Source organism: Vanellus vanellus (assembly GCF_965231255.1).
Source record: "Vanellus vanellus genome assembly, chromosome: 23".
Classification (NCBI taxonomy): domain Eukaryota; kingdom Metazoa; phylum Chordata; class Aves; order Charadriiformes; family Charadriidae; genus Vanellus; species Vanellus vanellus.
In genome coordinates this window covers 1,086,903-1,104,034 of record NC_138928.1, presented here as the reverse complement: position 1 = coordinate 1,104,034, position 17,132 = coordinate 1,086,903, and the positions used below count along the sequence as shown (strand labels likewise).

At 50.3% G+C, this 17,132-nt stretch overlaps 1 protein-coding gene across 1 annotated transcript in view; it reads left to right on the top strand.

The window, feature by feature from the left end:
- LOC309680830 (protein phosphatase 1 regulatory subunit 12B-like) overlaps positions 1-17,132 on the top strand; it is a gene marked incomplete at its 3' end in the record, with an annotated part of 60,058 nt that overhangs the window by 40,769 nt on the left and 2,157 nt on the right. Inside the window, exons 15-18 of the mRNA XM_082494581.1 lie at positions 13,988-14,078; positions 14,525-14,695; positions 15,418-15,601; positions 16,163-16,275. Of these exons, the coding sequence (XP_082350707.1) occupies positions 13,988-14,078; positions 14,525-14,695; positions 15,418-15,601; positions 16,163-16,275 (559 nt within the window). The remainder of the gene's footprint in view (positions 1-13,987; positions 14,079-14,524; positions 14,696-15,417; positions 15,602-16,162; positions 16,276-17,132) is intronic.

Genomic DNA, 17,132 nt, shown 5'->3' with positions numbered 1-17,132 from the left:
CCGTAGCTGGTGGTGGCTCTTTCTTACCGTGTGTTGTTGTTTTAAGGCTGGGGAAACATAAAGCCGGGGGAGCCGGTGCTCTTTTCAAAGGAAATTTACTGCGTGCCTTTAAGTACAGAATATCAAATGATCCATACTTATTCCTGCCAAAAGGTTAACTTTTGCAAAATCTGTCTCTTCTGATGGCACCGATGAAAGTAAATGGTAGGAAAATGCAGCGATGAGCTGTGCATTTCTAACTGGCAACCAGCTCGTGGAGTGCTAAAATAATAATTTGTTAAAGTGCGGACCTTCCTGAGTGGAGGTGGTACTCTGACATGTTTTCAGTGGCCTGAAGCCAAGGGATGTGAAAAGCAATAACGGGAGTTACCGGCTCGCAGAGGTGAAGGTGGCAGAGCTCAGCAGCGCCGGGTAATCTGCAGTCGGCCACGTGGGCTTCTCCCTCGGAGGGAGGGCGAGCGTGCTGCGGGCTTCTCTCTGCTTCGGCTGCCGCAGGTCCGAGAGAGGAGGTGGTCTGTGCTATTTGGGAAACAGTCAAACTTTTAATGCTGTTTGGGGCTTTTTTTCAGGTTTTTGTTTTTGTTTTTGTTTTTGTTTTTTTCCCAGAACTAACACAGGGAGCGCTTTGAAGGTATTGCGAGCGATGAGCCGCGTTCATCACCTCCGTGTGCAGGGACATAATTTGAAATAGCTACTGCAGAGTATCTCTGTCTGTGAGAACACTTCCATTCAATATTGGCGGTGCCTCCGTCTGCTCCTTGTCGTTTTGCGGGGGGTCAGTGGGCTCGGTGTCATTTGCAATTGAATTGAGATGAGCTGCCAAAAGATACTCCCGGCGCAAAGTGAGATTGTGCAAAAAGAGGACAGAGTGAGGATTGTGCTTTCAGTTCACACTTCAGGCGGTTTCCCAGCACCATCTCCATTTCGGCAAGCCCAGAATCAAGTTGCAGAAGCTTTAGATTTTTTTTCCCCGGAGAAGTGGGCTCCGCAAAACCCACCAGACTTTTGGCACTGGCTGCAGACGGGGAACTTGACTGTGACAGTACTTGTAAATGCCCAAAAGAGCATCTATTAATATTACTGCATTGGCATTTATTGCCGAATCAGTTTCTATAAATAATATAGAAGATCTGTTTAAATCCCCTGCATTTTTATTAGAGAACCATCTCCTATGAATTATGCTAATGCAAAGAGAAACACCAGAAAATTCCTCCCACCTTTAATTGATGCTTTGAAACTACTGAGAGGGGGGAAAAAAAGCCCGGCAATGCTGCGTTTTGCCTGTGGGTGGAGGAAACCTGATTTATGAATGTGTGTTCTACCAGCAGGATACACTGACTGGGGAACTGCCTGCACGTTTTGAACTGGGAAACACGGACCCAGAGAAACGGGGGAGGTCACCTAAATGGCAAAAGCTTGTTTTGGAAGGAGACCAATTGCAGTAAAAGAAAATAAAAAAGGAAAATGGCAAACAGTTGTCGGGGAAGCACTGTATGGATTTCAGTTCCCACCGGCAGCTGTTGCAGTAGCATTTGGTCTGCTTCAGTGTTTCCAAAGCTCCAGCTTTCTCTTAGCAACAAAAACATAAACAAGCTTATCATCTAATATTAGATCACAGGGATGTCTCCTAACTTGTGGCCTTCAATTATCTGCGTGAAGCCAAAAGGTTAAAGCAGAAGAGACTGGTAGGGGTGGGGAGGAACCGCTAGCGAAGCGCTCTGGCACGCTGGTTTGCATCCTTTGGCAGCCAACAAGCGTTTCATCCCCGGTGTTTTACCTGCTGTTTGCTGGCTAAACTGGTCAGCCACTGCTCCAGTAACTGGAAAATAGTGTGGGTCGTGCCTCACCTGGTTACAAAGGGGAGGAAAGAAAGAACGGAGGAGAAGGCGGCGCGGGAGAAAGGAGTTTGGAGGAACGCGGTGCAGTCCGTCCACCTGGACGGAGCGGAGCGAATCGCCGCCTGGCGTTCGAGCCATATGTCGTGGAAGTTCGGCCAAGCTGCCGCCGTGTGTATTTACATGTACCCAGCTGCACGTTGAGCCTCCCCTCGTTCCGCCGCAGCGCTGCGGCGTGCTGATGCTGAGAGGCTGGAAACGTGCCATCTTCCAGAGTCAGGATTATGTGTGCGTTTGTTTTTTTTTTTTTTGCCAGGCAATTTCTTTTTCTTTTTCGTGGGAATTTTGGAGCCACCGGTGAACGTTGCTGTTTGGCCGTTTTGATGGTCTCCTGCCGGCGTCAAATTGTCTCACGTTGCAAAGGCATTTGTCCAATTGAACTCAAAACGGCACTGGCTCTGCTAAGGGCGAATTGCAAGCCTTGGACGCTGTGCCTACAGTATCTCACGTAGACCCTGTTATTCCCGGGGCAAAACTAACATCCTTTTGGTTCCCGCTTGGATGCAGGCAGGTGGGGGGGACTTGGGGAGGTCCTGTTGGCTGCAGCCCACTGCTGGATTATCCGCCTTCGTCCGGGATGACAGCGGCCCCTAGTGCCACCAAAAGCTCCTTTGCAAAGTTCATCCGTGACTTTGCCCATGCAGTTTCGGGGCAGGGCTCCGTGGCCGCAGCTTCCCCTCTCTCCCGAGGTCTCCCGCAGCCCCTCTCGGGGTTCCCCGGGTCACAGCTTCCCTGCGCACCGCGGGCTGCTCGGAGCCGCGTCCCCTCGGCGTGGAGAGGGACGCGCAGGAAATCTTGCCAAGCTGGACCGTGACTTGTGCCATGAGACGACGGGTGCCCAAAGGAAGGTCTGGAGGATCTGAGTCTCTCTGAAGCCTTTCGTGTCGTATGAAGGCTGCGGTTCCCCGGACACGCTGAAAGGCGCCGTGCAGCCCGCGGCCGGTGCTGAGCTGTCGTGGGGGATGAGACAAGCTTCGCCCGAGAACTTCTGCGAGACATGTCTGTGTTCTCACTTGTGTGGCCGGTTTAAAAGGACACTGCAGAATTTGTAATCTGGCCTGGTTTTGTAAAAATGAGGATTTTAATTTGTCCTCCCTCTTTTTTCTTTTTTTTTTTTCCCCCCTCCCCCGGCCTCTTTGTTTATACAGTTGTATTCTGCGATTGTATTTGTTCTTCCTGTTTCTCAGGAAGGTTCCGGCGAGGTGGTAGCACTTGCCATCAGGCAGACTCTGAGTTAGAGACAGGAAACACGTCTCCTTTCCGTATTTTTTAATGCATTCTGACCAGTTTTTCAGATCAATCAAGAACAGGAGTGAGGTGGGCTGGTTTTCCTAGCGGCTCTGGGGCTGACGGCGGTGCTCAGCCTGCCTCTTCGTCCCCTAAGGGTCCCCTGGAAGTATCTTTTCAGATGAAGAAAGTTCACTGACGCGCCAGGTAAATGCGTCGAGCAAACATTTCTCTTTGCTGCTTCGTTCCCAAGAGGAATATGTTTTTCATTCTTCGTTCCTTCATTCTGAGGATCCAGCTGCTAATTATAGTAGCATATATTAATAATATATTAATAACTGAATCCTCCTCCACCAGTACTGTTAGATGAACAATTTTTGGCAAGTCCTTTTGCCTCGTGATTCTTGTCCTGTCCAAATTCAGAACATGACTCCTCTAGGGTGAGCGTGGATGCCCGATGTGTCTGTTAACCCTTATTATCAGACAAAAAAAAAAAAATAAGAACCCCTTATCTCTGTTCGAGTTAAACCTACGGAATTTGCGTCTGAGGGGTGTTTAAAAGTCACTTGAGAGGAACTGGTAGAAAAAGCTGTGAGCATTGTCTTGCGACCGATTTGGGTTTTTTTCGGACTCTCTCATCCTTATCACTGACCGTCGTAACGCTGAGTGGTCTCTAATTTTCCTGGGAAAGGTGCCTGGGAAGCAGCGGGGGGGCATGCTCGTGCCGGGCGCTGCTGCGGCCAAGGGACAGATTCCCGTCCGCACTGCGCAGCGGACAACAAAAAGTTAAGAGGTCTCTCTCTTGTGCAGGACTGAACAATCATCTGGCACCTGCTGTCGAAAGCATTTATCTGCTACGCTCCTGCAGTTAATCTCTTTCAGATAAAGTTGTCCTTTTTTTAAAAGGCTGCCGGTGCAGATGACGTGGGAGGGCAGGAATCCTGCCGGCCGTGGGATTGTCCATGTTGGGAAGAGGGGAGATTGCTCCTGCCGTATCGGAAATCAAGCTGCATTTTTATTTGGCAAAAAGGTCGAGGTGTGGGATGGGGGTCGGTGCTGCCCAGCCGGGTTTCCTCTAAAGACGGCGAGCAGGTGTGGTGCTGCGTGCTCAGCTGCCCGCTGACTTTATCCAGCGCTCAGGGGAAGGAGGAGGGGGGGGGAATATTTTGGCATTTGCTTTGGGCGGAGGAGCCCAGGCTGTAGGTTGGCCTGTTAACTCCAAGCGGGAATATATGCGGGATCCTCCAGGAATGGTCAAGGAAAGGAAGCGGGGACCACTTGAGCTGACCAATGTAAAAGACCGGCAGCTTGACAGCACGGAGCAAGCAGAAGGTAAAACCGCCTTTCCCCATCCCTGTCTACATGCGAAATTTGTGTGCAATTCCTCTTTAGTTACTAATCGTAACCGCTGACGTGTTCCACGTATTTGATCCTTGTGTCTAACAGCACATTCCTCATTAGAGGCGAGTTCTGCAGCCGGTTCCGTCTGGGCACCGTTACCGGGATGCTCAGGGTGTGGGCATTGATTAACTTCAACACGCTCAAATACTTTTCGGTGTCCAAAAATGGCCATGAAACTAAAGAAGGTACCCGAAATATTTGCGGAGATATTGTGTGATGGTACAGCTGAGAGCTAATTTAGCACAAAATCAGCTCTTCTGTTAAATTCTTTGCTCCACAGCACCGACCCGTGGATGTTGCAGGTGGAGAAGCCAAGGCAGCCGGGTGGTCACCCCAGGATTTCTATAGGAGAAGGTTTTGAGCAAACTTCATAAATCTTCTGTCCCCGAGAATAGTGGACATTTAAAATTGAACCAAAGCCACTGCCACATGCTAAGAAATTGCAATCTTATCTCAGTAGGCGATGGCAATCTTTTAGACGTTATTAATATTCGGTGATGTTTTCTGTAATTCAGCTGAGGCTGATTTACGGTCGTCGTCCTTGAAACTGCTTTGGGATCTGCTCGGTGGCTGCTTCCACGAGGTGGCGGCCAAAGGCTGCGCGGATGCGCTTGCCAAGCGAGCCAAGAGAGAAACCTAAGCTTTATCTAGTTCAAGAGCCCAACCTTCTTTATCACCAACAAGTTTTGATTTGATTTGATTTGATTTTTTTAGTTGCAAAAGGCAATTTCCCAAATACTCAGATTTTTGCCGAGTGATTTTTTTTATGTTGTTTTTTTTTTTTTTCTTTTTCCCCCCACGATTTCCTGCCCTGTTTCAGACTGTAAACCGGCTTTTGGGAAAGCTGTAATAGGTCGGCTTGAGGTTGTTTAAAATGTCAAATTGTGTTGGCTCGCTCGAAAATGAGAGAGAAACGCCGATAGAGGCAGGACACTCGCATCTTTGCCTTCGTTTCGTTCATCAGCTGGCGGGAGATGGAGTTTCATCCCGCTCTGTTTCATGCAGCAATTTTTTAAATGCAAAGATTGAGCCGCTGAGGACTGCAGCCGGCAGCGCACGCTGCGCCGTGACGCAGTGACAAACTCCTCCGCGTTGTGTATTGACGCTTAATGTCCTTTGCCGAACGCAAACGGATTTCAGAATATTCCAGCCCGGAAAGCTTTGTGCTTGCGACGGTCGCAACTCACGGATTCAGTAACTCGGGGGAGGTTCAGGAGGGAAAAGGTGTTGCTGCTTTGCTGTGTTTTGTGTTTGCAGCGCTCTTTGCTTTTCTCCTGCAGAAAAATTTCCCGGATTGTTTTTTTTGGGTTTTTAAACTGGTGTGTTTTCCCTTTTTCTGGAAGAATTTTAAAGGTGAAAGTTGGCAGCCACAGCAGCCTTCCCCAGACCAGGCAGCCACTTTAGGGAATGTGATCACTGTGATATTTGTTGCCGTTTCACTTTTTTTACCATGATGTTGAGTGGCGTTAATTAATGCAAAGGGACAACATTGATCACTTAAAAGCTTCCGATCTCTGTGCTATCTCCCCCAGCCCCAAACTTGGAGTCTTCAGTAGGTACCAGCTCTGTATTGGCCTCTTCTGGCAGAGGAGATGGAGCGTGAGTGGGGCTGAGTGTGAGTGTGAGTGGGGCTGAGTGTGAGTGGGGCTGAGCATGAGTGTGCACTGGGCTGAGTGTGCATGGGGCTGAATGTGAGTGTGCGTGGGGCTGAGCGTGAATGGGCTGCACGTGAGCGTGAGCGGGGCTGAGCGTGAGTGTGAGCAGGGCTGAGCGTGAATGGGCTGAGTGTGAGTGTGCGCAGGGCTGAGCATGAATGGGCTGAGCGTGAGTGAGTGGGGCTGAGTGAGTGTGAGCAGTGCTGAGCGTGAATGGGCTGAGCGTGAGTGTGCGTGGGGCTGAGCGTGAATGGGCTGAGCATGAGTGTGCACGGGGCTGAGCGTGAGTGGGGCTGAGCATGAATGGGCTGAGCGTGAGTGTGCATGGGGCTGAGCCCCTGTGAGCGGGGCTGAGCGTGAATGGGACTGTGAGTGTGCGCGGGGCTGAGCGTGAATGGGCTGAGCGTAAGTCTGCCTGGTGCTGAGCGTGAATGGGCTGAGCGTGAGTGTGCACGGGGCTGAGCCCCTGTGAGCGGGGCTGAGCGTGAATGGGACTGTGAGTATGCGCGGGGCTGAGCGTGAATGGGCTAAGCGTGAGTGTGCGTGGGGCTGAGCGTGAGTGTGAGTGGGGCTGAGCATGAATGGGGCTGAGCGTGAGTGTGCATGGGGCTGAGCGCGAGTGCATGGGGCTGAGCGCGAGTGCATGGGGCTGAGCATGAATGGGCTGAGTGTGAGTGCGCAGGGCTGAGCGTGAGTGTGAGTGGGCTGAGTGAGTGTGAGCAGTGCTGAGCGTGCATGGGGCTGAGCGTGCATGGGGCTGAGCGTGAATGGGACTGTGAGTGTGCGCGGGGCTGAGCGTGAGTGTGCGCGGGGCTGAGCCCCTGTGAGTGGGGCTGAGCGTGAATGGGACTGTGAGTGTGCGCGGGGCTGAGCGTGAATGGGCTGAGCGTGAGTGTGAGTGGGGCTGAGCGTGAATGGGCTGAGCGTGAGTGTGAGTGGGGCTGAGCGTGAGTGTGAGCGGGGCTAAGCGTGCGCAGGGCTGAGCGTGAGCCGCGCTGTATTCCCGCCCCGCTCCGCAGTTCCCGCTCCGCACGCTGTCCGTATTGCCGTAGTCCAGCCTGCGGAGGATGTGCGCTGAGCCGGCTGCCGTAGGAACACAGCACCAGAGCAGCAGCTCTGCTTTCGGAAGGGCGCGTACAAAGAGATGAACATGGGCAGATGGGAGAGCACAGGCAAAATCTTCCAGGACTGTATGATGGGAAGTGTTCCGAGAGCGTGAGCTGCCGTACGCGTAACCTCAACCCATTGTAAACGGCACATCAAAGCGTGAGTTTGAGGAGGGATAAAAGAGTCCTCGTTGTTTTGATTAACAAGTGACAAAGATCACGAGTCTCTTAATCTCTCAGATCAGCACCTGAACGTGTTGAGCAAAGCAAAGCTGTTGCAACTGAAGAATTTCATCTTGCGCTTGTTAACCTGCTAATCGTACTGTAAATAGATGATTGAAATTCAGACATTGAAACTTCCACGAGTTGAGAATTCACAGCCCAGATTGAAACACAATGACAGCTCTCGGCAGCCAGGACTAACCCGAGAGAGGAGAGCAAAGGCCTGAAGATGGTGAACACTCAGCGCAGCCCTTTCGAGCCAGCTGTGAAATGCTTGAAGAGCGTCGTCCCGAAACCTTGTTATCCCCTCTGTCCTCAGCTTATTAAATAGCTCAGCATTGTCTGCCTGTCTCTCCCCTCGTTCCTAGCGCCGACACGTGCGGAGTCTGACCGGTTATCCTTCTCTCCTGCCGGTTGAATGGTCTTCTCGCATTATAGTCAGCCAACTTCGATTTCTCTAATGAGTATTTTCCGTTGTGGTGGGCTGATGCGTAGAACATGTTAGCAGAGGGATAAACACAAGGAAGAACTCAAACCTGTGGCTTTGCTTGGGTTGGAGAGCAGGAAAGTTTCTTTTTCCGAGTGTTCCCATGTAATTGGCAGCGACTGGCTTGCTGCTGGGTACGTACTTTGTTATCTAACTTAAGGAATTGTATTTTGGGAACTGCTGTCAGCGTTGTTGCCTGCAAAACTTGCGCTTGCTTCTCTTCCCTCCCCCAGCTCATAGATAGTGTCTTAGCCAATGGCAAATTTCCAGTTTGTAGGAATGCATTGCTGGGATGCTGTACTTTTCCAGTTGTTTCCAGGGGAACATTATCAGTACTTGAGGCTTTTGCTGTTTGGTTTTTTTTTTTCTGTCTTCCTTTTTTCAGTGTGTGTGTATATATATTTATATCATAGAATCGTAGAATGATTTAGGTTGGAAGGGACCTTGAAGATGATCGAGTCCCACCCCCTGCCCTGGGCAAGGACACCTCCCCCCAGCCCAGGCTGCTCCCAGCCCCGTCCAACCCGGCCTTGAACACCTCCAGGGATGGGGCAGCCACAGCTCCTCGGGGCACCCTGCGCCAGGGGCTCACCGCCCTCACGGGAGAGAACTTCTTCCTGATATCTGATGTAAATCTCCCTCTTTTCAGTGTAAAACCGTTCCCCTTCATCCCATGGCTCCCCTCCCTGATCCAGAGTCCCTCCCCAGCTCTCCTGGAGACCCTTTAGGCACTGGAAGGGGCTCTGAGGTCTCCCCGGAGCCTTCTCTCCTCCAGGCTGACCCCCCCGACCTCTCTCCGCCAGTCCTCCCAGCAGAGGGGCTCCAGCATTATGTGCGTATATACGTATGTATGAGAGATAAAGAGAGATACATATGTACGATAAGGATTTTTGAAATCACTGCAGTGTTTGGAATAGCGATATTGTACTCTTAAGAAAAGCTATTCCAAAGGTTTTAGAGTGAGTATCCGTATGGCTCCATGGGCTGAATGAGCCTTTTTCTGTACTGGAAGCCAAACCCTCCACCCGTATTACCCGGGGCCGGAAGGACCAACAGTCCGTCCTGGCTTTCAGGGAAACTGTCCCTGTAGTTTCCAGTCTCGTGAGCGTAGTTCAGAGTCACTCCTAAACTAGAAAGGGAATTTGGGGGGAGATGAGAGGGGTCGCAGAGCGGCTCCTGCCCTCGGCAGGCTTTCCTCTCGCGTCAGCCATCGATCACCCCAGTTGACGACCGACAGTGCCGCATTCGCAGAGGCCGCGCGTCCTGTAGTTACCCTCTGCCCGCTCACGTTCATGCTGCGCTTGCTGCGGGAACGTGGGTTTGTTGGAGAAGGACGTGATGGAGGTGAGGGGAAGCCCATTGGGGCCCACTACGGCTCATGGCGGGTGCGCAGCTCGGTTCCCGGTGCGCCGGCGGCGTGGTGGAATGCCATGAACCCCCTGTGGCGAAAGGGCGGCTCTCGCCGTTCATGAACGTTCGGCTTCCAAACGCATGGTCAAGCCTTGACGCGCGTCAGTGAGTGCCTTTTGGGTAAATGCTTTCCCGGCGTTGGGTCACCCAAGTGTGAAAACGTAAAACTTGAGGAAGCGTTGCAGATGGTTGGCGTTCCCTGGGGGCTGGGCGACATCCGGCCGCCAAAGGGCTCCGCGCGGAGCTGGATGGGGTTCGCCACAGACGCCTCAACCTGTGAGCGCTTGGAGGAGGTCAGGAAGGATGGGGAGGAGACGAGCGTTGTAAAAAGATTATCAGAATCTTCTGCGTTTCTTGGCGAAATTCATCATCTGTTCTTGTTATCTGTGCGCCAATTAACAGGCGATTTTAATTTCTTGTTCTGCATCGTTTAGCCTTTACTCGGGAGGGGTTTCTCTCGGCAGCACGTTCTTTTTTTTTTGGCGCTGGCACGGATTCTCCAACGTACAGATTTGCTGTTGTATTCTTGGTTTACCAGCTCGTATAGCCAGGCTCACTGTTGCCCAGGTTTGAATCTCCCCTTTTAGGAATGTTTTATTGCAGCTCCTTTTGCCTTGAGACGGCGATGAGCAGTCCGGAGCCATCTTTCTGTGTTGCGCTGTCCCGATGAAAGGAGTTAACACAGAGAAAACGGGGAAAAAATGAAGTGAAATCTCAGGAAAACAGGAAAAATGAAGTGGGAGCCAGATTCATCATTCGGATTCCCAGCTTTTTTCCAGCTAACACACAAATCAAAAGCGCCTACCCGTGTGGCAGCAGGACACGCTCGTCTCTGTCTCCGGGAACTTTAAACTTCTGCAGTGTTTTTGCTGAATCTCCCGTACGCATCTCTAACGATTTCTATTCCGCTGCTGGTACTTGCGCCCAAAACTCTGGGAAAAATCTCTTCTGCTTTATGCGGTCCTCAAACTTGGCGTGATGGCTGCTCTTATTGCATGTATTTCTCAGAGGAAGCTTATTGCAGGAAAATACAACGCGTAGGACCGTTCCTTTGAAGATCTGCTTGGCTCATGTGATATTTGCTTGAATTAATAGGATGAGATAGATACGGCGCTTCGGCAAGCAATGCGTTTCTGGAAAACCTAATTAAAAACTCTGTGGAGTGTTTACGGAGCGCCTCGTACCCCGTTTGCTGTCTGTCCCCCGCAGCTCGCTGCGATCTGCGCTTTTTCGGCTTTGAAGAGCAGCGGAGCGTTCTCCCTCTGTCATCCAGCCCGGCCGTGCCGCGCGGCCGCCTCAGACTCGCCATCTCCTTCCAGGGAATTTGTTCTCTCTTTCTTTCTTTTGTCCATCCCGCTCAGCACGCTCAAGTCTCTTAAAATTCAGCTTTGTAAGCGAAGTGAAGCATCGACTAAAATTGTAAAACCTGGCTTTCTCTTCCCTCCCTACCCCCAAAGAAAAAAACAAAACAAAACAAAACAAAACAAAACAAAAACGCAAAAAGACCCCAAGTAGAGCAAAACAGTGATTGAATTGCCAGCAGGTATGGGGTCTGCTCTTTGCCTTTGACGTATTTACAGCACGGTCTCGGTCCTTCGTCACCAGGAGAAGGCTGTAGCCGCTTCCTTGGAGAAACCAGCTGTGTCACCGCGCAGCGGCTCTGTCGGCTTCTTTCAGAAAATTCAGTTATCTCATGTTCGTAAAATGGCTTTGGGTGAGCTCCAAGAAGTGGGGGATTGTGGCAATGGAAAGAACCCAAAAGTTATCAATCGCTAAAGGCTGCAGCCCAAACTGAGCCGCTCTGACTTGCAAAACGTGCTTGTCTGGTGAAGGTGAAGTCACCGTTACAGGGTGGACACCCAAAATTGCTAACGGTGTTTTAACATACTGCTATTTTTATGTAAATTCTGGGAGAGCAGGGGGGAAAAAAAAGCCTGGGAGGGGGAGGGATGGGGTAAGAGACACAAAATGGTTTTTGTCTTGCTCTGTCCGTACGCTCCTGTGTGCAAACACCGAAAGGGGGGAAATCCCGCAGCCGTGCCGTGCTCCTGCAAACCCACCGCCTCTGACCCTGCCGCAGAGCTCCGTGCCCACCCTCCGGGCTGGCAGCCCGGCCTGACCTGGTCCTCACGCGTTTCCCCAACTTTTTTTTGGAAACTATTTTGAAAATCTCTCTCGCAGCCAGTGGCAGGGAGCTCAGTATGATTTTCTTCTGCCTGGACAAAGTGCTTCGGCTGCCGTACGTGCGATCTCGCGTTGCTCTCGCTTACCGGGAGTGTTCCTCAGCAAGCACAATGCGGCCCACTGCGTACGTGCTTGTGTGAGCCGAATTCCTCCTCGGGCCAAGGCAGGTCTTGTCTTTCCTCCCCTTATTCCCATCGTCCGTACGTAGCTCCTCCGCGCCTGTGTCCTCGTTGCAGAGTATGAGACGTAAATTCCACTGATTCGAAGCTGTTGCAGTAAACTGTCCACCTCGCTTCGCTACAAATTTTCTTGGTTTATATTATTTCAGGAACTGTATTTCTTTTTTTTTTTTTTTTTTACTACCGCTCTGAACTTAATTTGCAGTATATTTTGCAAATGCAGTCTTCCTGTAGGTGGCTTATTGCTTCGGGATGCTGTGCAAATAGCAGCTATTCCGCTTGTGTCAAAAGCTGCAGAAGAGGGTTATTGTTTCCTTAATGTGCCATTACCTGGGGAGCACATATGGGCTGCGTGAAGGAGAGCAGAAGAGAACTGCTTGTCTGCAAAATTAGGAGTTGCACAGCTTTCACTCGGCAAACGGCAGGTTTGGGGTTGTTTTTTTTTTTGTTCGTGAGACGGCGAATTCTTGGGAGGCGATCGTCCCTGTGAGCGTTAGGCGCTTCCCGCGTTGGCGTATCCATCACAGCTCGTGTGTTTGTCTGGATAATCAATGGGGAGCGATGAGCTCCTCTGCAGTGCCTTCGCGTGATCTGTGCCGGAGGCTCTTTCGAAAGGTGATGAATTGTGCCCCGGCAGTGCGGTTCGGTGAGCCCGGCCAGCTCGGATGGAGACACCTCCGCTGCCGCAGGCTCCCACCGCGTGATTCAGCTCCTCCGCAAGTCTGCAGTGCAGGCGTCTCCCGCACGGACCGTCCATCCTTTGCGCTCGCCTTGGGCGCTTTGGACATCGGGGGGGGCTCAGGGCAGGATTTATCGGGTCAAATGCACCAGTTTTAGGGGAGAAGACTCTCAGGTGTGCGAGGTGACTGGCTTCCGTGGATGCGCTTCCAAATAGTCCGGGGAACCCCCCGTGCAGTGATGTGTCTCACTGAGCGCCGGAGGCGTGTTTGCATCTGGCTGCGCAGCTGCATCGGCGCTGAGCACGGGATCGCGGCAGTGGATAAACGCCGTCGTGGTAGATGATTTCAGAATGGTCCAGATTTGGGGATTCTTTGAGGTTTTATCGTAGTGCCGCAAAGTTAGTAATCTTTCTAATAAATGTCTTACCTTACTGGATCAGATGCAAAATCTGTTCAGCCCATTACCTTTTCCGTGAGAGCAGTCCGTAGTGGAGAACCAGCAAAAGTGTCCAAGGGCAAAGTAAGCGTCTTCCTTGATAGACCTTCATCCCTCACTTGCTAATTATTCTTTGGACAAATCTTTGACGCGCTGTTAACCTGTGGCAGTGATAGCCCAACAAAAGAACGTCGCATTTCAGGCGCCCTCATCAGCGTGAGACAGTGTTAATAATCATTCCCCATCAGCCAGGCTGAAGAGTCCAATCTAATTAATCTTTTCTAAGATAGAAACCGCTCCACCAATACGGAAATCAGACTTACTGCGGTGCGATCTCCGACTCGGCGGGAGCGCTGCCGAATTCCTCCCCAGCGCATCCGCAGCGAACGCCAGCGCAGAGAGTTCAGTTTATATATTTTAATGTGAATAATTCTGTAGAAATCTCCCCGGTTTAATGAGGTCTAGTGGTGACCAGCTCTGTATTTTAACTGTGTGTTTTTCAGTATTAGCGTGTTTGGTTTACTCCGGTGTGGGAAGGTCATTTCTTTAATTTCATAGCATTTCTCAAGGTGTTTTGTCTTTACAAGGTGCCTGCGGTTCAGCCGGTTTCTAGCGTGATGGAATTCATATTGATGAAGACAGCAGATTGCAGGAATATGATCGTGAATCTAATGACAGGAAGGAGGGTCTGAGGAATGTGCCAGTGCGGGATTTCTGGTCTTGAGATCTTTATCTGAATGAGAGATGGTTTGATTTATTTTTATTGGTTTGGGTTTTTTGGTTTTTTTTTTTTCACAGCGATGCAGTAAGACCTGGAATGGGGCAAATAATATACTAAATAGTTGCACCTTTTTTTAACAGAATACATCCGACACTAAACCGTTTATGTAGAGACTATATGGAGAGTGTAACGTGAGCGTTTGTGTATCATATGCTCATAGAAAAGTTGTCCCAAAGCAGAAGATGACCGTAGTCTTGGTAGATGGAGCTAAAATGATTTTTGTCCATACAAAGGAGAATAATATCGCAGCTCTGGAGCTCGCGGAGACAGGAAGGCAGAGCGTCTATTCTTTTATTTCAGCCTCTTCTGCCCTTATTTTTTCAGGTCATATCTGACTCCGGTGCGGGATGAGGAAGCAGAGTCACTGAGGAAGGCACGATCCAGGCAGGCCCGGCAGACTCGCAGGTCTACACAGGTAAAGAGTGGAAATACTCATGTTCGTGTGTCAGATGGAGAGAACTGATGTATAACGAGGCAGGATTTTCTTCTGCTCTTCCATTAGGACTTGGGACGAGGGGCTTGTCTGCCCTCAGCGTGTCGGAGAGGTTCTGGCAAAAGCACACAGTTGTTACAGAATACTCCCCCGAGCACGCACGAGTTAGATTTCAAAGTTCTCGTTTCTGCGGTGTGGTTGCCTTTTAGTTTGTAGCTTGGTCACGTATGTTTGGGTTGCTTTGAGTCAGCGCTTAGGTGGGTACACTGAGGAATGTGTTAAAGGCAGGAGAATTCCTTCCTTTCTGTTAGCATAACGATGACGCGTGTGCCCGGCGGCTATAAGCCTGCTGGGCGTTTAAGCTGACCTGGAAGACTTGAAATCTAATTGCGTAAAGGTAAAAACGCTCTCTGTTACTCTCTCTGCAGGGTGTGACGCTGACAGACCTTCAGGAGGCAGAGCGAACCTTCAGCCGGTCGCGGGCGGAGCGACAAGCTCAGGAACAGCAAAGCGAGAAATCCGGGAGCGCTGAGCCGGCCGAGGAGGGCAGCGAGAGGCAGGAGACCCGGTCACGGTGGAGCAGAAATACAGACGAGGAGGTGATCCTCCTGGCCTCGCTTCTCGTTGCTTCAGAGTTAATGAAACCATTTAGGAGAGCTGAGATGGGGAGAAATCCCGTGGGGGATCTGTTTATTTTGAGGGGAGCAGGCTCGCTGGAAGGAGGTCAGACTGGGGAGTAGTACCGCACCTCTGCACGAGCGATGGGGGTCTGTGGGTGTTAGAGGTTAGCTGTTCCTTCGCTCTCCCCTGGGAACTTCGCTTTTCTGTGCCTTGCCAGAAAATAAAACTGTGTAAATCGCAGAAAGTGGAAGGAGAAGGCTCATGATAGGAACGTGGCCTGGATCCACCCTTGCTGTGTGCAGCCTGGGCTGAGGCTTTGTGTTCGTGTTTTTCCACAGATGTTCCACGTGTAAAGGAAAGTTAGAGGGACCAGTTTCCCCCCCTGCCATCACTTCTGGTTTTTTACCCTAAATCAGTCATTTCTATCAGATAGCTTATTTGTCCTGCCACTGGCTGTAGGGACAGAGACTGATCCCAGATTTCCCAGGGATGGGAAGGTGCTCTCACGTTGTAGCTGTACAATGCTTCTAACGTTCATCCCAGTCTGATGGAATGACCCTGATCTGGCGGGTAGCACTGACCGCTTCCAGCAGCAGCGCAGAAAACATTATACTTTTAAAGCTTACCCAGTTCCCTGAAATCCCAAATCTGCTATTCCTCTTCATTCTGCTAACTTTTTGTCGTGGTTCTTTGTTTATAGACTGTCTATCGGCGATTAAGGTGCCCAGTACAGCCAGACAAACCTACGACACCTGTATCTCCTTCGACGTCAGCACCTCTCCTTTATACAAGTTCGTACCTGACTCGAACAAATAAGTATCTGGGTCTTGACTCTGTGAATCCAGCAGATATCAGAGGTGCAGCCACAGAGATGGAGAAAAATGGTACGTACCCAGGAGAATGAGGAACAGCCAAAGCTCGGGGGTTTTCATGAGTCTTAGACCTTTCGATATGTACAGACAGAGTAAGTTTACTTGTAATTTTGCGGGGAGTGGTATGGGGAGCTGCCATCTCACCAGACAAATGTTATTTGTTTAAATGGAAATCCTAATATGGGCTACAGCCTATTGCTTGTAACAGAGAGGGATAAAAGGATCTCTTCCATTTTAGATGAGTAAATGAGAGAGTAATCCGTGGAGCACTGAGATCTTAGAGCTGTGGGGAGTGATTCCACTAGTACAGTTTGTCCTCATAATAGGAGTACGTCAGGATGATTTGGGGAGAGCTGACAGCTAGGGTAACCGCTGTGGGCTCTGATAAAGGAAAGCGTGTGAGTAACCAGATGTAGTAGAGTGCTGAGATTCCATTTCATTTGGTTTAATAACTCCTTTGTAATACAACACAAGCCAAGATGACCTTGACCAGCTTGAAAAGAGCCCCAGTACCGTAGCAAAAGCACAGATGTAAATCACTGAAACCAAAGCAGTCTTTCTTTGCTTGGCCAGAGTGTGAAGATCAGGATTTAGATGACAGATCTCCGAACAAACAGTCAATCCGAGAGAGGCGGCGGCCAAAAGAGAGGCGAAGAGGCACTGGCATCATTTTTTCAACAAAAGATGTAAGTTTGAGTTCCTTAGAGAGGAGAAACTCATTCTGTTGTATTCAGGGTGAATTTCCTTCCAATTTCAAGCTCCAGATTTTTTTCCACATCAGTTGATTTCCCGTTAGTCCTTCCCTCTCCAACTCTATTGCAGGCTGGCACTTCCAAAGGAATCGCATTCCTGTTTGGCCCATGTAAAAACCAAGCAGCAGGCTCTGGGAAGCCATAAATCAGTGCGATGCTTGCAGAATTGTGAAAGAGCCCACAGGGGAGAAGAGAGATTAGAAGTCTAGTTTCTTTGGAAGAAGGTCACAAGCCACTGGAAGTATTTTCAAATTCCTCTGAGCCCAAATTTGGCTCTGCTTTAGGCCCCCTAAAGGAAGACAATGAGGAATAAAACCTGTGTCTGGATCCCCTTCCCAGCACCAGGGAACACACACAGCATAAGTGCGGAAGAGCTGTCTGTGTTGTGGCCATTTCCATAGTCTTGGTTTCAAAAGGATTTCTCCAGTCTGAGGGAAGAAATCCAGCCCTCCAAACCTCGGCTAGAGGCTCAGGTAGGAAAACAGATCACCTTTTTCAGGAGAGAGTAAGTATTATGAAGTCGTGGTTAAGAAGGCTGCAACAATTCCAGCCCAGCTATGGACATTTAGCCTTCCTCATCCACCTCAGGGGCAGAGCCTTCCTGCACGAGACAGTGGAAAAAGACCCCAGTGGTCTTCCCTGTGGCAGCAGTAGGTATGTTGAATATTTGGAGTTACAGACGAGTTGAATGGCCCTGCTGGAAACCTCAGGATTTCTATTGAAAGACTTCCCGCAAACACCCTCTTTTTATTATTTTCAAATGATTCTTACATTTTTTCACTTGCATGCCA